The sequence below is a fragment of the Mastigoproctus giganteus genome, chromosome 9 (assembly GCF_048544385.1).
Source record: "Mastigoproctus giganteus isolate SK-2022 chromosome 9, ASM4854438v1, whole genome shotgun sequence".
Classification (NCBI taxonomy): domain Eukaryota; kingdom Metazoa; phylum Arthropoda; class Arachnida; order Uropygi; family Thelyphonidae; genus Mastigoproctus; species Mastigoproctus giganteus.
The window spans coordinates 104955515-104978696 of NC_143583.1; the positions used below are offsets into that span (position 1 = coordinate 104955515).

Consider the following 23182-nt stretch of genomic DNA (forward strand, 5'->3'; position numbering starts at 1 on the left):
AGACGATGCATTCACACTACCTGGGTAGTATGAATGATGTACGTGCAGTAAACATGCATAAACCAACTCTTTCATACTCAGACATTTTAGTCAAGAAATCTTTTTAGAAGTTCCCTACTTATTTGGCAAACTATTAACAATGTACTGTGCCATCTGGTCCGTGAAAATATATGGTTATTTCAAGTTTTATTTGCATTAGTATAATGACCTTGACATCCACTCACCTTCATCACAAATCCCACTAACTTATGAAAACAAATGCATATCAATTACTCATGAAAGTTTCTGCATCCATAATAGAGTGGATGTTTTGGAGGGGTCATTTAAAATGTAATTTTCAATATTTCAGGCCGGTCCAAGCCTGAGTGCCCACAACAAGGTGTCCATTAAGGGCAGCTTCCTGTACAAGTTTCTTGAAAATTATATTATCTTTGCTTACTTACCTCTTACACCTAGTCAAGAACTATAAGTGGCAACCATTTATATTGTTATCATATTAATTCACAAATTTGATCATGTTCAATATGAATTATGATATAAATAATGGAAATAAAACAGGAAAAGGTGTGCCTAGCAAAATCAAAAGATTCAACAAGGCAATTTATACAGCATAAAATTATTTACCATAATTGCACGTAAACAAAAGTTACCAAGTCACAGATGCACTTTTACTTATTTTTTTAATAAGCATACTTACCACATTCAGAACATCTTGCCTGCCCACTATGTTGCTGGGCATGTTCACTGTTGATCTCAGCAAATTGAAAAGCATATGATGTCGTTTTCTCCTATTTCTTTCCCTTGTAGTTTTACAAGCAAGAGTACCTTCCAAACCACCAGAACTTGCATCTTCAGATTCACCAGTTTTGTGAGACGTATCCGTAGATGAAATATCCACACAACCATCACAACTACAAGTACTAGTATTTTCACAAGTTTTTGGAGAATAATCTTTAATATTACTAAAGTTATGAGTTAATATGTGCTCATATTTTTGAACAGGTATATTATTTTCTAGACCTGAAGCAGCAACATTTGCTATGTGGTCTCTAGAATACAAAGAGTTACAATATTTAGCATCAATTGTAACAACATCAATTTCACTTTCATCGTCATCGTCATCTTTGTTTTTAATAAAATTGGAAGCTTTGGGTGCACTTCCTGTTTCACTGTGTTTATCCTGATTCTGTATTGAGCTGTATTTTTCTGTTTTTGAACTTATTTTTAGGGGTGATGTTCCATACACTCTGTGAGACATTACAGGATAGTTTGCATTTTTTGTGTCATGAGAACTTTGTTTTCTGTCCAAACCTTCACATTTATTATTCATCATATTAGGTTTATCAGCATCTGTTAGCTCACAATTCGAATTTGAAACAGAAAGAGATTCTGAAGAAACATCTGAATTATGAAAGAAAGATTCAGCAAGCAAATTTGTTTGGCTTTCTGCAACAGGTTTCTGGAGATTTTCCTTGAGCAAATTTCCAGAAAAAGATCTATTTACTTTATTGCAGTTTTTCACATCATTTTCTGATTGCTCCTGAGAGATAAGGCAATTTTTTATGATATTCTGCTTACCTTCTTCATATTTTATTTGGGGCTCTTGATTATCCACAAAAGCAGTATCTAAAGTTTTAATATTCTGGTTTAAAATACAATTGTTTCTGATTTGGGTGCTGTGTTGTGTAAGGTATTCACTACCTGTATGTGGTATTGCTTGAAATTTGCTAAACAAATTTTGTATATGACAATTATTGGAGATTTCATTATTACAAACATTACTATTTTCAAAATGTTCAACATTTCCAATAACATGTGTTCTAGGACTTTCATTTTTCCTCATACCAGCTTCTGCTAAGTTTTGCTTATGGGAAGATGAAGAAAAGGTAGAATCCACTGCTGACTCTGAACTGCTTAAGTCATGCTTTAATTTGTGTTCACTTTGAAACTGACTAGATGATTCTGAAATTTTAAGCATGTCGGCTGAAGAAGGATTAGAAGCTGTACATATTTTTACAGGTAATGCTGTAATACAATTATTAGTCACATTTGACTTAATAGGAGAATTTGAAAGATAATACTTGTCTCCAATTTTTAAAAGTGCCAAAGGTGATGGTCCAGATATTTTGATATTATCACCTGAAACAGGAGTATATGAGACTGATTGTTTACTGGTTTGTACCTCTACAGGTGGCAACTTTGAATTTACAGAAATTGCTTTGGTCTGAGGAAGAACAGAATTTGCTAAAAGTACTTTTCCTTTTGGCATAACAGGGCATCGCTGTAATGTAATACCTGAAGGAGCAGGTAAAGTAGGTAAAGCAAGAACAATATTTGAAGATTTTAGTTGTGAATTATGAGTATCAAGTGTTTTGGTAGTTTTTAAACCAAACGGTAGACAAGTATTTGTTTTCAACTGTCCAGGCAGTGATATCTGAGTAACAGGAAGAGAAGTGTTAGAATTTTTAACTGCTATATTAACAGTTCCGGTATGACTGCCAATTTTGATATCAGATTCTACAAATAATTTTGTATTTACAGTAGATGTAGGTTTGACACTGTGTTCTGCATTACACACTGGAACAGAAGAAGTCTTTAATGGTGCCTCATTAGTAAGAAAATGAGAAGGTCCTGAAAGCAGACTGTTCACTTTTAATTTTATTTGTTCAGTCCCAAAATTTGATGATCCATTTTGAGTTTCTGCAAGATTTATAATAGAATTAGCAGATGCAGAAGTAGATGGTGTTGCAGCAGGTACAGTGGTAACACAAGTCCTATTAGAAAGAGCTGAACTGCACTTATTTTGAAAAGACTTATCCATTTCCATCACTTTATTCTGCACTTCTGAAGAGGTCATCCTTAAAATATGTTCTTTTGTTTCTGGAGATAAAATTCTATCACCACCAGAAACAATGGATAGCCCTTCATTATGAGCATTTGGTAATAGTGTCTCGTTATTTATTACTGGTCCTTTTGAAGATATACAAAGGGTAGTTAATTTTACTGGTAATGGATGTGATGAATTTGTATCTGAAGTAATTTTTTCCAGTGGATGAGAAACACTCACCTCTTTTACAACTGAAGAACTGAGTACACCAGAATTCTGACATGTAATTCCAGTGCTATTTTTAACAGATGAGGGTTTAGGCTGAAGTATTTGGATGGGTTTGCTATCTTTAGAAGAGGCTGTTACAAAAATTATTGGAACTACTTTATTACCAATTAAAAGGTTAACTGCACAAGGTTTTTTCTGAGAGCTTGAAACAGTATTAAATTCAACATGTGGTTTGGTTTCTAAACTACTTTTATTCCCATCACAAGGAATCTGTTGTCCTTTAGTTATATGGATATTATCACTTAAACTGGAAGGCTTTGCTAACATTCCAGTACCTGGCCTGGCTGTAAAAGGCATTTTATGAGGTGTGTCATTTAAATTTCCAGCACCCTGAGAGTCACTATTTCTTTTCTGAGACAAACTAGAAATAGAATCAACATAAAAGGGTGTTCGAGTAGTTGACGCATTAGGGCATAAATTATTACCAATATTTTGTGACTGCAAGTGAGAATATACAGGAGACAGCTCCTTAATAACTGAAGTCTTTACCATTTCACAAGTGGATTTATCAGTATTTAGCCAAGGTGCACTTTTTGTAACCAAAGTGTTTTTAAATGGCTCAGATGCAAGGTAAGAAGTGCCTCTTTTCCCTAGAGGAATTATAGTTGGTTTATATTTCACTGAAAGCTTACTTTCATTATCATTATTTAAATTACCTTCTCTGCCACGGTTATCATCTTCACTATTTTCATTAGATTTTTGTGCAACACTGGAAGCTTTATTATCAACACAAGTATCTAAATTTTGAGTGACTTCACATTTAGGGACCTTGTAGTCAAAATTGCATTCTTTGCTCTCTTTCGCACACACTAAGTTTTTGTTATCATCATTAAAATGGGCCTGAGTTTTCAACTTTTCAAGTCTGGGCAATGAAAGTGCATACTTCTTAACAAAAGGATGTGTTCTGGCACACATTCCTTCATCATCATCCTCCTCCTCCTCCTCCTCGTCATAATCATCTACATCATCATCATCTTCGTCATCGGCTGAAGCCGCATTATAATTAGAAATATGAGGATGGAACATTTCAACATCAGTAAGAACTGAAGATGAACCAGATGCCTCAAAATCCAAGTCATTTGATTCTGAGCTAAGCAACTTTTTAACCATTTTGTTTTGTTGTCCTACATCTCCAGAATTTATATTATAATTACATATTTCAAGTTTCCGTTTGTATTTTTTTCTATATAATTCTTCAGGTTTTGATATATTGGGAGAAACCCACTCACTGCCTGCAACTAGAAGTGCCGAATCCAAATATCTTGCTGGAAGTCTAATAGATCGTCTGCTTCTAATTCCTTGCACATTTGCATCTGATATTAGAGAGCTTAAAGAATTCTGATCAATGTTTCCTTTGCAACTTTCCACTGCTATTACATGTGGCTTTGTAGGTTTCTTTTTCATATTATCTCCACATAAGTCACTGGAGTGATAACTATTTTGACTGCCACAATGTGAATTTTCCTTAATCAAAACATCTGCATTCAACAGTGGTTTGTCAGCCTCCAATGATTTTTCTTGAAAAGGAATCTGATCATCATCACTAAAATAAACCTTTCCAGGAGTATAAAGAGCTGATGCTGCTATTTCAGCAAACTCTTCTGATATAACTGGACAATGAAAATCTGTACATTCTAGATAATCATTACAATTTCGAAGTTTTGCCATGGTATTTCTGTGCCACAACTGAAGATATTTATTCAGTTTCTTTTCATCACAACTGGGTTTAAACCAACATGTTTCTCTAATTATTGTAATTTCCCCATTCTTTATTTCATCAGCACATGACTGTTTAAAAAATAACTCCTTATTTTTATCAGATGGCAGAAAATCTGATGCTGTATGGATTAAGGTGTCTTCATCCTCTGTTTCAGTAAGTTCTATATCTGAGTTCTCTGTAGTAAACTTGTCCTGGAAACTGGGATCTGAAAAAGTGTTTGTAACGGTGTAACCTTCTCCATCAGTAAGTTCTTTTTTAAGCCTCAATATCAGTCTTTCAGAAGGATTATTTGACTTAAAAGATACTTTCATTTTTTTATTCTGCTCTGAAGACTGATTCACTTTTCTCTTAGCAGAACTAATATCCTCAGTCTGCTCCAATGAACAATTGTTATCATTATGCACATTATTATCTTTAGATTCTACATTGGGCAATTCCTGATCCTGGACAAAACTGTTGCTCACTTTATTTTGTTCCAGGAGGTTCCCTTTATTACTCAGATCACTATCATTTTCTACTGATTTAAATGCTTGGATAGATAAAATAGAGGCATTTGTCGGAAGAGGTGTAATATTTGGGTTGTATTTCTTTAACAAATTCACTCTTAGCTCAGAATGAGTTTTAAGAAAATTGTCTAAAATATCACTTATAAAAGCTGATTTTGTATTTTTGCTTTTGGCTTTCTCTTCAAGTAATTTGAACATTTTATTTTTTTCAGAGTCAGAATGTGAAGGGATTTCTTTCTCTGGCAATGAACATATATTATCACTCTTTTCAATTTTTGGTGAAATATTAGTACTGGAGTCCAATCTGATTGCATCATTATTTGGCAATTTTATCTCTTCGGGAACGCTAACTATGTTCTCCATCATGCTTACTGATATTTCACAATTTACTTCATCCCTTTTAAATGACTGAAGGCAAGACTCTTGAATAAACAACTTGTTTCTCCATCCCTTTATTTGTGTTATATCTTTAGTCTTGCGAGGAATTATAATACCTTTGTCTTTATGTTCTCGAACCAATGCATCTTCAAAAAAATCGTCGTCTTCATAGTTTGGTATTTCATTGCAAAGTAAAGTAGGCTGTCCATGCTGGTCAGAATATTCCTCCATATCTTTTTCCGAAAGAAAGCTGAAAAACTCCAGTCCATCAATTACATCAACTTCTGGGTCATTACCACAATTAACATCTAGATCAAGAACTGGTTTTTCACTAGCTGAAGAACATGTGTTTGCTTTCACATCATTATTTAAAGTATGTTCTAATGACACAGAAGCTTGAGAATTGGAAACAAATGACCGGATGGTAGAAGGATGTATTCTCTTCAAAACCACTAATGGCTGGAACTTTCTATCTGCATTACAGTCAATTAACAAGTCTTTTTTGTCTACCAATGTAACTTTGTTAGATTTCACATTCTGGGGTAATGGCAATTCACTATCAAATGAACCTGAAAAGGAATATTTTTCTGAATGGTTATCACTTTTCTCATATTTGCAGTCTTCTAAAACATTTTGCACAGAATTTGAGCATTCACTATTATCTGCAATCAAATTAATAGGAGAATAAGATGTATCAAGAAAATCTCCTGAATTTTTAATACTATCATACATCTTTATCACATCAGTTATATCTTGAGATTGTTTGCTGCTAATAAAATCTGTCACATCTATCTCACTAGCACTTATTTCTGTAGCATCAACATATTTTTCCAAGTCTTCAATTTCCTCTTTTATGAAAACTGGAAGGTCTTCATTTCCAGAAGTAAATGGAATAAGTGTTGGCATTTCTGGTGAGGCAGGTGAACAATCAACTGAACTGTCACTCTGTATATCTACTGGTGATAAAGGAATTAGTAAAGGTGGCATGTCTTTATCAGTAACTGAAAGAAATTCATTGTCACTGTCATTCTCTGATTCTGAGAGTTTTAATTTATAACCTGAATCCTCTGTTTTGTTATCATTTGATTTTAAGTCATTTTCATTAATTTCAATATCATATGTATGTAATTCTGAAGTAGTCTGCTCTTTTTCATCTTTGGGTGAAGTTCTGTTATTAAATCTATTGCAAAACAAATTATAACTGCTTTCCTGTGATGTACAATCTAATTTTGGTGTGCTACAACTAGGATTATTTTTTTTCACAAAACTACAATGTTGGCCATAAGTTTCAAAATTTACCTCACATTTGGATTCATTTTTTGATAATACAGCAGTGGACTGAATATTACCTTTTATTGAAGATGTTGTATGGGTTTTTAGCAAAAGATCAGATCTTTTATGCCCACGTTTCTTTTTGCATCTTACTTTTGTGAACACATGTCTTCTTAAACTTCTTCGGTTAGGAATACTTCTTATCGCAGAATTCTTCATCTGCAAAAGAAACATTCTGGTAACCCTTCTGTCAGCCATTTTGTTGGATGAAATGCATTTTCGCCCTCTCTTTCTTCTTTTAACTGGCTTAGAACAACTATAAGCCTTTTGATTTGATTTACTTAACCTTCTACATTTAGCATCTAATTTTACTTGACAGGAAGAATCTTTATTTAAAGTCCATGTCTTCTGTTTAACTGAATCAATTGCACGATCCGGCTCAGGATCAGCAGCTTTATTTTGAGCACCTGAATATGAAGCTGGTCTGAGTCTAACTATCGAAACTTTACTAAGACAGTGTTCTAGGCTAGACTGGTTTGACTCTACGTTGTTTAAATGAGTAACATCCTTGACCTCTTTATTATTAAATGTATTTTTATCAGAAACATAGTAGGTACACTGACTTTCAATAGCAGTATGCTTACGGCAGTAGTTCAGTTTGTTAGCACCAATATCTTTATTTACTGGGACACATATACCTGTGTCTTGAATAACATTCACCTTATTAACTGGAAGTATATTTTGATTTTCTTCATCTCCATAATTAAAATTTTCATCTATCACTTCTGATCGTTGCAAAATAGACTGAAGCTTACTGGACATAGCCTTCTTAATCTCGTCTATGCTGTCAATACTTTCAATGTTGCTATTCCTATGTTCCATTGGAATACCCAACCTCCGTACTCCAGGACCAGACATAGCCTGATATAAAATATCACCTTCACATTTTATTTTCTGTTCATGTTCTTGACACTTACTGTAGAAGTTATTATCTTCTTCGGTGTTCACTTGTAAACAGTTAGAGAAAGAATACTTTGAAGCTCTTAAACTATGTATCAAAGGACCTTTAATAAAATGTGTTATGTGGCTCTGGTTAAATAATGACTCTGAACATGATGTACTTGTTTTAATTGCTGAAGGATTCTGTAGAACCATTAAGTTCATGGTTTTGGCATTTATTCTCCTGTTCTCTCCTCCCTCCTTTAAGATATACCTAAAGAGTTCAGAAAAATATTTTATGGTGCATTATTATAAAATACAGACAAAATTTAAAAACTTACAAATACCAGTTAATGATATACATTCTAGCTTAGTTGAGATGATTGCATGCTTAACAAATTTTAAGAAAATTAAGATGTTTCTGATAAAAATCACCTGTGTTAAAAGCAATAATAGATTCATTTGATGACAGGTAAAGTTTTCAAATTTTAATTATAGGAATGCAAACCACACACTGCATGATCAACAAATCACTGTTTTGACAAAATTACAAAACAGGCGAAAGATCTTTTGCCTAGTCTGCAATCAGTTCCTTGATTGCAGACTAGGCAAAAAAAAAAAAAAAAAAAAAATCTAATGGTGCAAAAGTTCCAAATAAATTATGTCTAATCTTGCTCAAGGTCAGTCTGTTGTAATCGATCAAAACTTAATAAATAAATTTGTTTTTTCTAAAGGGCTAAGGCAAGAAGACTATGCATTCACTGCAACTGTTTACATATTGAATTAAAATTAGCCAAATTTTTGACATTACAACTGACAACAGTCCATGCATTTTCATGGTGGCATAGAGACATAGTTCTACAACCAGCCCAAAATTGGTAGTTTATTTAAGACTGAGTGATTAAATGGATTAATTTATCAGTTTAAAAGGCTATAGTGAGTGTTCTGTACCCAGAACTGAAGTGGGGGAGGAGAAATGATAACCATAGTTTTGTATCTGACCCAATCACAGTTCATTTTAACTAAACAAAACATGGATATTCAAGGAAAAAATGTGTATAAGCTATTAGTATCTCATACACAGGATTGACAGAATTTGGATATGATGAAGGAAGGAAGGAAGGAAGGAATGAAATACCCTCAAGACTGATCAGCTGTGCCTTACTTTTGTGGTGATAATTCATTCACATTCAGTCTTACTTTTGTGGTAGTAATCCATATCTCGCATACTCAAAAAGGGTGGGAGGGCTATGAATTATGAGCAATATTTCTACACCAATGGCATATAATAATTTGGCTCTTTTTACTCATTATATGCATTTTTCTAAGAATTACTCTTATCAAAGAAGGGGTGGATGTTTCTGGGATGAAAAGCAGGAAATTGAGTGGCAGGAGGGGAGTATAATAGATAAGTGGAAAAACACATGCAGTAGTCAAGCATGAGAGTACAGAGGTACAAGCACTTTCAGTGACCATGGTTCAAATCCACATAACTACTAAATATGGCAATGTTCTTACATTTCTCTATCTTGAAAACTCTTCTAACCTTATGTGGTTGTCCCAGATAAGAAGAAATTTATTTATTTATTAAAACCACAACAAATCAAAAGTGGATAAATTTTTTAAATCTTAATTAATAAAACAGTTTTCACTTCCACAAAAGCTAAAAATTCAAATGTTAGGGAAAAAAAATAATCTGTACCTATAAAATGTGTTTCACTTAGGGACAGAATAGGTTAGTGGGTTCAAGTGAGCTAATCTAGAGTGTCTACCTCTAAAAAATTCTAAAGAACTGGTTGTTAGCAGAACTGCAACCAACAGTGAAAGTAAAGCTAGAGTAAAGTGAATTTGTGCACTGAAGAAAAATGGGCACATGCAAACTAAGGTATGCAATCAGATAAAATTGCAGGCCTAGATCTAATAAATAATGCTTATAGCTTTATCTGAAATAAAAGTATGGGAATGGTAACAGTCATCCAGTGGTTGAAAGAAGAGAGATGAATAATGTTGGCCACAGATAGAAGAGAGGGAGGAAAAAAAGAGAGAGAAAAATATTTGGGGTCTATCAGTGGCTTGATGTATTTATAGAGCATTAGCAGGAAATGAGGGGATTGACATCCAGATATAAAATGAAGCAGAATAAATCCATCCCAAAGCACCCATCCTGTATAAAACATGTACAGGATGGATGCTTTAGGCTATCAGAAAGCACTCAGATCTCAAGTGTCACTGTTAGAACTCCGACCTAATTCCAAATTGACTGCACACAGCGACAGCCTGCAGGTTATCAGGGGAACACTGAGCTCACCTTCCCTAAACAACAAGATTAATCACAGCTCTGCAAAAATCTAAGCTACACCGCAACCCAGCACTCGACATATGCACGGAAGCTCATACAATGGCACTCAATCTGTGCTCTGCAGTTCACGACTTCATCAACATCTGGGAATTCGTGGGCTAGAAAACCCTGGGTAGAGAAACCCTCCAGTGCTCTGCTCAAACCTGCAGAAGTTCTCGACCTTCAAGCAGCACTTTCCCAACAGCATCATCGCTGCACTGAGCTCTGCTGACACTGATTTTGATCCAGTGTTTCAGCCTAGAGGGGGGGGAAAAAAAAGAGAAAGATCCATATTCATGTGAAGTCACCATTCTTGAACTATCATTAAAACTAAAATTGACGCCAAGTGCAAGATGTCCAGACTGGCTTAATCGGTCTATCAAGTTAGACTCGGATCATACTCTATGGTATGGCCCTATATCATCAGTATTTCAGAAGATCCAGTTTAAATACAATTATTGATAACTGATAGGTTAATCTTATGCTGGAAAAAGTGATATAATCGCTGTGATTTATGTATTCTATGGATGTTTTAGCAGTTTGTATGTAAATAAATATAATGTCCCCAATTAGATTGTTTGATTCCTCTCGATACCTGTAACATGAATCATACCCTTGTAAAACTTTGTGAATAAAGAATATTTTTATTAGCCATATGGTGCAAGGAAGCCTGGGCTTATGCTGCACCAGCCAAAAAATAATTTCTGAGTTACCCTGTGAGAGAGAGAGAGAGAGAGAGTGTGTGTGCGCGCGCGCACGTGCGTGCATGCGTCAGAAGTAGAAAGGAATCACCAAGAAAGAGGAAAATGATGATATCCAGCTCAGGACCCTGGGTGTGCAAAGCACATATTCACCAGATGAACCCACACTGATATCATTCACAAGACACCATGAGCTACTTTGCCAACCTGTCTCCACTGCTCAGAAAATGTCATATCTGACTGCACAATTACTTCCAGTTCTTCTTCATTCTCTACTATCCTGAACGTGACACCACACAGCTAGTATGTTATTCTGGAGATAGTGCTACCCATATGCAGTACTTGGCATTTGTCAATGCTAAACAGCAGTTGTCACTTCTCAGCTCATGTGCCTAACTTTTCTAGATCCTGTTGCAGTGGCATACTGTCATTAACAATCCTGCTCACCTTTGTATCATCTGTAAACTTGGACATTAAGCCTGATATCACTGATAAATACAGAAAACAACAATGGGCCCAACACAGAACCATGGGAGTACTCCAGTAATAAGCCTGATAACATTAGTGCACAAACAGCAGTGTTGATCGAATACCACTCTGTCCTTTTCCAACCAACCCTTTATCCATAGCAGCAACTTGCTGTTAAAGCCATACTACTCAAATTTGTTTAGCAGTCTTTTTATGTGCAACAATATCAAAAGCTTCCCTGAAATCCAAGTATATGATATCAAGATTATTTTTTGCATCCAGTTCCTTTCTGACCACATTGTAGTTTGATTTGGTAGTTGTTGGCGCATCGGCTTCTGTGGCCATATTGCACCTCCCAAGGTTTTTGCAGTACTTTGATCCAAGCCCGAGGCGGGAATCGAACCCGCGACCTTTGGGTTGCCGGGCAGGTACTTTACCCACTCGGCTAGCCCGGTCGGCCTGACCACATTGTAGTATCCAATCAAATTGGTCAGACAGAATTTCCACTTAGCAAAGCCATGCTAGGTCTGTAGTATAACTGCAGCCATGTCTAGATGCATTGCTTCTTTAATCAGTGACTGCATTAATTTACCTGGAACAGAAGTTAAACTAACGCATCTGTAATTAATCATGTCACCCTTGAATCTCCCTTTGTAAATTGGGAATACATTTGCACATCTCAAGTCCTTGGGGATCTCCCCTAAATCCAAAAATGCTCTCATAATTATGGCTAAGGATTTGCTTACTTCCTTTGTAGCATCACTTAATATAATGCATAGATCCAATCCACCCTAGGTGCTTTTCTTATGTTTAATTTCAACAATTTCTCTGCTACTTTCCTTTAGTTATTACAAAATCATTTTGTTCTCTGTTAAAGATTGATAAACTTCCTGTCTCCACTTCCCTACAGAATTCCTCATGTGTGAATGTCTAGATGCATTGCTTCTTTAATCAGTGACTCATTCAGTTTGTCAGCTATCTGAATAGATTCATCAATAGTCTGACAATCAATATCAAGTAAACCAATTTGATTCATTCCCCTTCCTTCTAAAGTTTACACAAGTAAAGAAGTCTTTGCTGTTTTTCTTTTCATCCTTTGCCAAAGATTTCTCATAATCTGCTTTCACTTACCTAACCTCCTTTGTGACTTGATTACAGACTTGCATATACACAGCTGCTACCATAGGCATCTGTGTCTCCTGATTAATTTATATGCATCCCATGCATTTTTCTTCTCTGCCACAAGGCTCATTAGTTCATCTGACATCGATTTAGGCCTAAACCTTGAACAGTATTTCTTAGTTGTTACAAAAAGCCTAATAGTCTCCAATATTAATTCCTTGAATGCTTCCCATTTAGAATTTGCTGTTGGTAACGTCTTCAACTGGTTGCACTGTATAGCATTTAAAAACTACCGAGAAGCAGTTTTACAAAACTGCTTCTCGGGCAGTTTTACAAAAGCAAAACCCTTCCCTTTACCTTGATGGTAGTTACATCTTTAACAAAATCCCAAATCAATACAATGTGATCATTGCCACCTAGTGGTTCCTTTATCTGCAGATTCTTAATGCATGAATAATCACAGCTGATAATCAAATCAAGAGGATTACTCTCTCTTCTTACCACATTAACATGCTGCTGTAGAAAACAGTCATCCAGTAAATCCACAAAAGTTTGCTAGTCTGTGAGTGACCAACCCACATGTTCCTGTCCATATCTGGAAAGTTAAAATTCCCCATTATAAGACATACTGATTTACTAGCCCACTAAATTTCTCTATACAGTTGTTTGTTGTACAGATGACTCATCAGGCCTCTAACACACTCCTACTCTCATTTTTCCTTTCCTAGTGCTAATATCACACCAAACTGATTCAACGTTGCACTGGCCACCCATGTAAACTGGATGCACAACCTTAGATATTATGTGCTTGTTAACTTTTTTTTTTTTTTTTTATGAAAATCCCAAACACAAGAGGTATTAGAACCTATAGTACTTAGTACTGTGCATGGGTTGGAGGTTGAGAAGATGAAAGAAGATATTTGTTGACATTGGACTTGAACTTCTGTAGACTAATTTTCAAGAAATATGTATGAGGGAAGTTTGTTCCAGAAAACAGCAGTTGAATGAATAAACAAGGAAGATGAAAAGTTGGTTCTGTGAGTTTGAAGTTGGACAGTAAATGGATGTTGGCTGGTGGCGGCACGTGTTCGGACTGTTTTGAAAGAGAGAGTGGGAATTATAGAAGCCAATTCAGAAGAACAGTGCCCATGATAGTATCTGTAGAAAAGGTATGCAGGAGAAACAGTATGTCTATGAGCCAGAGTGGAGAAACTGTTAGAGATGAGTCTTTAATTAACCTAACTGCCCTCTTCTGAATGGAATCTAGAAGCCTGATTTAGGCTTTTGGGGGCACTGCCCCAGATGTGGGAACAATATTCCATGGTAGGGCAGATTTGCGATTTGTACAGAGTGAACAGCTGCTTGGAAGAAAAGTAACGCCCAGAGTGAAAGAGAAAACCAATTTTTTTTAGATGCAGAGAAAGCAATATTTGTAATGTACTTGTGCCAAGAGATATTAGAAGTCAGGGTTTGTTTGTCTGTTATTTGGTTTTTAGGAGCATTAGCAACCAAGGCCATATTGCTTCGGGATATGCAGTGGTCATTCCCTGACCTTTCCGCATCCTCCGTATTTGGTGGTGACGGACTCGAACCCTGGTCTAATCAAGAAGCGTGTGCTACGCACTGCTGCTCCTTCCCACCTGGCTACGGAGGCGCCTAGAAGTCAGGGTAATCCCGAAAAGAGATATATATCATCTTGCCTAGAAATCGAAGTGTCACCAAAGATAAGCATAGGAGCAGAAGAATCCTTTTTGTGAGATATAAGACACGACTGAGTTTTAGAAGGATTGAAGTCAATTAAGTGTCTTTGCCCCACTGGAGATCAGTATTTAAGGAATTGGTAGCGGATATTTGAAAAGTTGAAGCTAATTGAGCAGGGCAAGGTTTCTCAAAACTGGAAAGTGGAATGCAATATGCTACCATCAGCAAAACTATGGATAGGATTTTGAGTCAATGGAAGAAGGTCATTAATATACAAGAGGAAAAGAGTGGGGGGAAAGAACTGAACCTTGGGGGACACCAGCATTAGTTGAGAAGTTAGAAGACATAGAACCATCTACCATCACCCTCAGTGAGTAGTCAGAGAGAAAACTGGATAACTAATTACAAAAAACAGTTGGTAAACCATAAGATGGAAGCTTATTTAGAAGACCTTTATGCCAAAGAAACACTTCCATAGCCAGGTGGGCAGGAGCAGCAGTGCGTAGCACATTAGACTGTGGTTCGAGCCCGTGACCACCAAATACGGAGGATGAGGAAAGGTCAGGGAGTGACCACCGCATATCTCTGGAGCAATATGGCCTTAGTTGCTAATGCTCCTTAAAAAGCAAATAACAAACAAACAAACAATGCCAAAAAAGATCGAAAGCCTTTGAGATGTCAAGAGCAACTGTTTGTGTTTCACCGACATTTTCCATTGAATTTGTCCATAAATGGATAATATAGCCAGAATATCACCAGTGGATTGACACTGACGGAATCCATACTGGCGATCATTGATGAGATGGAAGGTTTCTGGATAGTTTAAGAGTTGGCAGTTAATTGATTTCTCCATTACTTTAGAAAGAGTAGAAGTAATTGCAATGGAATGATAATTGGATGGGAGGGATTTGTCACCCTTTTTAGTAACTGGCTGAATATGAGCAAATTTCCAAGCAGAAGGAAAAACACCTTTGGAATAAGAAAGTGAAAAAAGGCAGGAAAGAACAGGAGTGAGTTCAGGAGCACAAGTTTTGAGAACAAGTGGACAAATACAATCAGAACCTGGGGCTTTCTTAGATCAAGATTCATCAAAATCCTTCTGACATTCTTTTGAAGGAAGACCACAAGAGGCATTGAATGGAGCATGCTGGGAACGGTGGGAAGTGTTTTACCAAGATCATTAATGCAAGAGTTGGAAGAAAAATGGGATGCTAGCAGGTCATCCTGCTAGCATCCAATTGGTTCTATTGTCATGAAATGACAATAGAACCATCTGGTTTTGATAGAGGTAGGAGCAATGATGGGCAAAAGTTGTGGCCAACAGTTTTGGCAAGAGACCAGAATGCTCAGCTACCATTAGGGAAAGAAGCAAGTTTCTACTCTTAGCCTGTTCAAAATCTAGTTTGGACTGATTAAAAACTGTTTTACAATTGTTGTAAGCTCTGGTGTAGGCAGAAAATGAAACTGAAGAATTGGAAACAAGCCAATTACGATATGCAACTTTCTTCTCTTGAACAGCCTTAGCACATTTATTGGAAAACCAAAGTTTAGATAAAGGACGAGATTTTAAGGTGGAATGTGGAATTAAAGATTCCATTCCTTCAACAATAACTGCACTGACACGATCTGAGCAAATGTTGACATCAGAAGTTTTGAAACAGTAATTCGACCAAGGAAAATAAGAAAAGAAATCTTGCAGGTCATCCCATTTTGCATTCTTCTAATACCATACAGCACGAGGTTGGGAATGGCCTTGAGATAAAGGCTCCATTGGAGAAGATACAATCACCAAGTTGTGATCTGAGGTGCCTAAAGGACCACTCACTTTGATCGTGTACTTAGCATTAGCAGAGGCATAAAGTAAAGTGCAGCCATTATCAACCCACCGCAGGATGGAAGCCTCCTCAACAATTCATGCTGAGGGAAATGGACCATAATCTGCCACGCTGGTCCAGTGCGGGTTGGCAGATCGACCGTATTCAGCAGCCAGGGGCTTGAACCCCGGTATACTCACAGAGCGTGCGCTACTGCACTCCCGCTACTGCCCACTCGGCTACAGAGGCATACAATACAAGAAATCAATCATCAGCCAAAAATAAAAAACCCTTCCATTTTATCCCTCCATTCATTTCAAATGCTGTCCAGCTCAGTCTTAAATTTATTTAGGCTATAAACTTCTACAACAAAAGATGGAAGCCTGTTCAACCAATCAACTACCCACTGGCTAAAGGCAAATTTCCGCACATCTATTCTACAACTATCTTTCTTCAATTTGAAACTGCCTCTTAGGTTCTTAGTCTCAGCAAGACGAAGAATCCCATCAGCATTCACCTTGCTCAATGCATTCAACTTATACACCTCAATCAGATCACCTCGTAGGTGCCTACTCTCCAGGCACTGTAATTTGTAGAACTTAAGCCTTTCTTGGTAAGAGCACCTCTTTGTTCCCCTCACCAACGTTGTTGCCCTTCTTTGTACTCGTTCTAGCAACTCTACATCCATCCTAAAATGAGGCCTCCAGAGCTGTACACAGTACTCTAGGTATGGCCCGACCATTGCCTTGTATAACGGGATAATCACCTCCCTGTCCCTGCTAGCAAAATTCCTATATATCATTGACAAGATTCCATGACCTGCCCTGGCAGCCCATCTGCACTGCTCAGCAAACTTCATATTTGACTGCATTATTATCCCCAGGTCTTTTTCACTTCCCTGAGTGTAGTACCACACAGTTATTATTTTTAGCCATATGGTGCAAGGAAGCCAGAGACTTATGCCGCACCAGCCAAAAAAAAAAATTTCTGAGTTACCCTGTGTGTGTGTGTGTGTGTGTGTGTGTGTGTGTGTGTGTGAGAGAGAGAGAGAGAGAGAGAGAGAGAGAGAGAGAGAGAGAGAGAGAGAGAGAGAAATCACCAAGAAAGATGATATCCAGCTCAGAACCCTCGCCAGTTTGGTACATTTCTCTTTGGTTATCGCTACACATATGCAGTACTTTGCATTTGTCAATGTTAAACTTCAGTTGCCACTTCTCAGCCCATTTTCCCAACTTATCTAGAACCAGTTGGAGTAGAATACCGTCTTTACTGTCGTTAACAACCCTGCCAACCTTTGTATCATCTGCAAACTTTTACATTAAACCTATTATACCTTCATCAATATTGTTGATAAATATACAAAACAACAATGAGCCCAACACCGAATCTTTGGGAATTCCACTAGCAACATTTGTCCATGAAGAGCAGTGTCCATTAATTAACACTCTGTCATCTCCCACTCAACCATCCCTTTATCCATTGTAGCAACTTACCCTTAATGTCATACCTCTCTAATTTGTACAGCAGTTTTCCATGTGCAACAATATCAAAAACTTTTCTGAAATCCAAGTATATGATATCAAAATTATTTTTGGCATTCAGTTCCTTTGTGACCACATCATAGTATCCAATCAATTTGGTCAGATAAAACCTCCCTTTAACAAACTCATGTAGTGTCTTAACTATTACTGCAGTCTTGTCTAGTGATCCTGCAATGCTTCTTTAACCAGTGATTCCGTTATTTTCCCCGGAACACAAGTTAAACTAACAGGTCTGTAGTTACTTGTGTCACCTTTTGAACCTCCTTTGTGAATTGGTGATACATCTGCACACCTCCAGTCCATGTGGATCTCCCCTGAGTCCAAGGAAGCTCTCATAATTATGGCTAACGGTTTACTTACTTCGTTTGCTGCCTCCTTTAATATAACTGGATAGATCCCGTCCACCCCAGGTACCTTCCTTATGTTTAACTTCAACAATTTCTCCTCCACTTTGCTCTCAGTTATTACAAAATCCTTAGCTCCCTGTTAGCATTTGATAAACTTCTGACACTCCCCTCATTGAATAACTCCATGTGTGAATGTAGATGCAAAATACTTGCTCAGTTTATCAGCTACCTGAGCATGATCATCAATAGTCAACCCATCTATGTTAAGTGGTCCAATCTGATTCATCCCTTTGCTTCTAGAGTTTATATAAGTAAAGAACTCTTTGCTGTTTTTCTTCACATCCTTTGCCAAAGATTTCTCCTAATATGCCTTTCCTGCCTACAGACTAGTTTATACCTGCCACAGGCTTCTGTGCCATCTGATACTTTATATGCATCCCATACATTCTTCTTCTCTGCCAGGAGCCTCATTAATTCATCTGACATCCATTTAGGCCTAAACATTGAACAGTATTTCTTAGTTGGAATGAAAAGGGTAGTAGCCTCCAAAATTAAGTCCCTGAAGGTTTCCCATTTAGAATTCAAAATTCAATGTTGGTAACATCATCAGTTGATCCCACTATACAGAATTTAAAAACTGTCTGAGACCTCTGTAGTTGCGAAAGCAAAAGCCCTTCCCTTTAGCCCTGATAGTAGCTACATCTTTAAGTAATTCCCACATCAGTACATTATGATCACTGTCACCCAGTGGTTCCTTTATGTGCAAATTCTTAATCCTTTATCTGCAAATTCTTAATACATGAATAATCACATCAAGAGTATTACTCCCTCTGGTTGCCTCTTGAACACATTGCTGTAGAAAACAGTCATCCAATAAATCCACAAAAGCCTTGCTAGTGTGCGAGTAATCAACCCACAAGTTCCACAAGTACTTGGAAGGGTTGCTTGTGAGAAAAAGATCAAGTGTGTTGGCTGTATAGTTAAAAGTGTCTGGTATTCTGGTAGGTAAATGAGCAATCTGTGTGAGGTCATTAGTAATTGCAAAAGCCTCAGCATCTTGACCAGCTGGGTCTGTGTGACTAGAAAATGGAAGCCAGTTGGAGTTTTGAACATTAAAATCACCAAGGAAAATTACCTCACTGTTAGGAAAGTTGGACTGGAGAAAGTCAAGTTGCAGAGAGAGGAAGTCAAAGAGTTCCAAGTGATTAGTGGAATTGGGAGAAGGTAGAGTGATGAATTTGACAGAATGAGGTAGAGAGATTTTAAGTCAGAGAAGATCAAAAAGAGGAGATTCCAAATTACCAAGTCTCTAACAGGGAATATCAGAACAGATATATGCCAAGTACCACCTTTGAGGCGAAAGGAATCATACAGTGAATAATTTGGGCAACTGAGATGAGCAGTGGTTGAATCAACTGATAACTGAGATTCTGTCAGAAAAAGTACATTGGGTTTGGCAGACTGTAAGCAGAAACGGACATCATTGAGATCAGAACCGAAACCACGTACGTTTGTGAAATAAACTAGCAAGTGTTTGGGAGGTTTTGATCTTTTCACAGATAAGTTTGCTTTATTAGTTTGACTATTCATGGTGTATTCAATAGTTAAAAAAAAATCAGGGGGGGGGACTGCTGTATGAAGTAATGAAATTTTTGGATATGGCGTACACCCAGATCCTTGACATAATGTGGCCTTGATAATGTCCCCCGCATACACACTACTTGGACTCCCTCCAGTCACTATCTGGCAAAGTAGAGAGTAACTAAGAGCATAATCCCTCCTATCCTGTCTGTCCTTTATGTATACATTGTACTTCACATATTCAAATTCTGCATCTCTTATATCTGTGTGACACCATGTCTCTGAAATCCCAAAAATGTCTGCATTTGATGACTTGACCAGCTTCAAATTCATCAAATTTATTTACTATTAAGAGTTCTTACTCTTATTTACCGTAACACAGCCCATGTATTACTTGTTCCATGATAACTCCCAGCAGTTGTTGAAAATCCCCAGCACCTTGCTTTCCAGGCCACTGCTACTCATTCCAATAGAAGCAGTGCATGAATCACTTTCCCCTCTGCCTGCAGCTATTGTTAATCTATTAGTCTGTGTATCACCCCCAAGCTAGAATTTTTCCAACTCATCTAACACTGCCTTGATAGCATCAGCAAATATTCTTGCACCCTTTGTATTTAAGCGTGTCCTATTCATGTAGAAGCAGTCTCTCCTGTTAACAAGCACACAGACTACATTGAGAAAAATTCTACCCCACGAGCCTTGCACAATCTCTCCAGGACCGAATTAATTGACAAGGCTCTCATCATATTCCCCTCCTATTATGTCTAGGCAGAATTGCAGATACCTTCAAATTTAACCCTAACTCAACTTTTTTTTAAACATTGACCCATACTTGTTAAGTCTGCAGATCTTCTACTTTTAGTGTCATTAGTGCCAAAGTGTACAACAATATCACCTTTTGTGCTCTTAAAAGATGATATCTGCTCTACAATGTCATCAACCTTTGTCCCTGGCAGACATACCCTTGTCTCATTCCACTTTTTTGATAATATATTTCCTATTTCCCTGACAACAACTAGCACCTGTGGGGCCAGCACATTCTGCCTTGGTTTTTGCAGCTATGTTGCCTGTTGATCAAGTGCAAGCTCTGGTGTTAATGGAGCAACTGGGAGTTTGATAGGCCACCCAATTTAAATCCTTCGAGGGCATTCACCCTAGCTCTCATAAAGGCCCATAACACCAAGTTGGGGCCTAATGTCCTCACACTCTTTACATCGAGCACACGCACACACAGACTTCCCCACCTTGGCAATATTATGTCCCATGTCATATCCCATGCAATATCATATTGAATAAGTTAGTGATCCTCCTACTTGTGAGATGGTATTGGCTCAAAATAACCTTCAGATGGAGGATCAGGGACAGAAATATGTAACCCGAGAATGCAGTGTCTATACTCCCTGTTACAAACAAACAAACAAACAAACAAACAAACAAACTTATTACGGTCAGCATCCAATGACTGGGCACATGAGATCATCTGAAAGTGCAGAAATCTATTGGACAAGTGAAGACGGCTGAGATATGAGTACAAAGTTGGAGTCGCTCTGAGAGAGGAATGAGGGTCTCTCCAAGAACACAATCAGAGAATTATGGTGAAGAAATCTGGCCAATGATCATTTTAACAGTATCAATCATTTTATTTTGGATGATTCCAATTTGCTCCTAACTGAATAGAGAAATTTGGAAGAAAAGTCCCACTTTCTTCATGCAAATATTAGGGGAAAAGAAAATTGCATGGTTTTTTGAAGGAAACACAGCATCATCTATGAATCAGATTATATCAGAGGAATGACAGTACAGGAATTATTAACAGGGAGTGATCATGGAGTTTTAAGTTGGATGATAAGGAGAGAGGTAGCAGATGTTAAAGCAAAGGACCGAGTTTTAATTTCAGGAAAGGAGATTATGATAGCTTAAGGTGATACATAGTATCTATCAACTGAAGAGATAGCTTACTGAGCATAAATACATTAGAATTATGATATACCTTTAAAGCTATTATAGAAGCCTTAAATGTGTATATGTCACTAAAAAATATAGCATAAAGAAGATTCTCAGATGAATGAATAATAAGCAAGCCAATTTAACAGGGCAGAAAAAGATGCCATGGAAATGTTACAAAGTGATAAAAAGTAGTGAAGCCTACAACGGTTACAAATTGATCTGTAATAGCACTACAGAAAAGATTAGGCTGGCAGAAGCAGATTAGGAGAAATCTCGCTGAGAGGGAGAGAGCAAAGAATGGGGAACAAGGAGGTTTTTTATGTATGTGAAACCAAGAGGAGAATGAATCCGATTGACCCTTGTGTAATGGATGCAAGAAAGTCTTAGATAACCTGGCTGATGTTGCAGAGGAATTGAAAAGGCACTTTTCATTGATATATACACATGAAAGCTCCTTCACAGCAAGGAGAAACTGTGAGTGAAGCTGACAAGCATAAAATACAAATTTCAGATGATTATTTATCATGTTCACTGCATTTATGCATATAAGTGTAAAATGACACTATAAGTGATGTGCTGCAATGCAGATCTGAGTTTAAAAAGCATCCAAGCGCTGTGCCACAACACATACAAGTAGTCATTTGTAAGCAATCAACCAACGAGTCCTAGAGATGTAAAGGCACATGAAATTAACAACTACTCAGTACTGGCAGACAAATTGAAGGCTTTGCAGCAATGCATGGCTTTTGTTTATAGACTTGTGAGACAGTTTTATTTGTTCTTTGTTTATGTTGATGTCAGTTTATGTAAATGAATAAACTTTTTATAAAATTTTATATTTGTTCTGATTTAAAGATCAGCAGAAATATAAGTGTTACCTTTCACCAAATAATTCCAAACATTTAACCTTCAACCATTATTTTTTTGGAATGCTGGGGATATTGGAATGTTGATTTTTAAAACATTCTGAAAATTATGGCACACTTAATGGGTTCTTTCAAAGTCGGATGTAGTGAACATGTTATTCAAAGAACTTTCAAACCTAAAGGCAAGTAAGGCTTCTGGGGTTGGAGGTATATATCCAGTAATTCTGAAGGAAATGGCATGAGAATGCATTGACCCACTGAGGATATGAGAATATCACTGGACTAAGCAGAGATTCTCATGGATTAGAGAAGTGCCTTTATGTATTGCCAATACATAAAGGCAGTACTAAGAGTGATATGACTAAACTACCAACTGGTCAGTCTGACTTCAGTTGTAGGGAAAATTATAAAAAAAAAAAAAAAAAAAAAGCAATCCACAATTATTTAGTTAGAAATGGAATTCTGAAATGGAACAGCCATGGTTTTGTAAACCATGGCTGTTCCATTTCAGCCAGGATTATTTAGTTAGAAATGGAACAGCCATGGTTTTGTAAACAGAAAATCACATTTAACCAAACCAAGTTAGCAATTTTCACATTGTTTACTTGAATTTCTGCAAAGAAGTTGACTCAGACCTGTGTGAGAGGTTACTGTATAAGCTGCAAGAGCTTAGAATCACAGAGAAAATCTTTAGAGGGAACACAGGATGGAGAGAGAGAGAGAGGGTTGTGATTAATCGTTACTCTTCAGATTGGGTTAACATAAGAAGTGGAGTTCCCCATAATTAGTAGGCCCACTGTTGTTTTTAATTTTCTTAAAAGACACT

The 23182-nt window shown here is 37.0% G+C and overlaps 1 protein-coding gene across 1 annotated transcript in view; it reads right to left on the reverse strand.

Moving 5' to 3' along the window:
• LOC150080612 (uncharacterized) overlaps positions 1 to 23182 on the reverse strand; it is a 143677-nt gene that overhangs the window by 102657 nt on the left and 17838 nt on the right. The window contains exon 2 of the mRNA XM_090380754.1: positions 698 to 8204. Coding sequence (XP_090236880.1) covers positions 698 to 8155 — 7458 coding nt within the window. The 5' untranslated portion in view covers positions 8156 to 8204. The remainder of the gene's footprint in view (positions 1 to 697; positions 8205 to 23182) is intronic.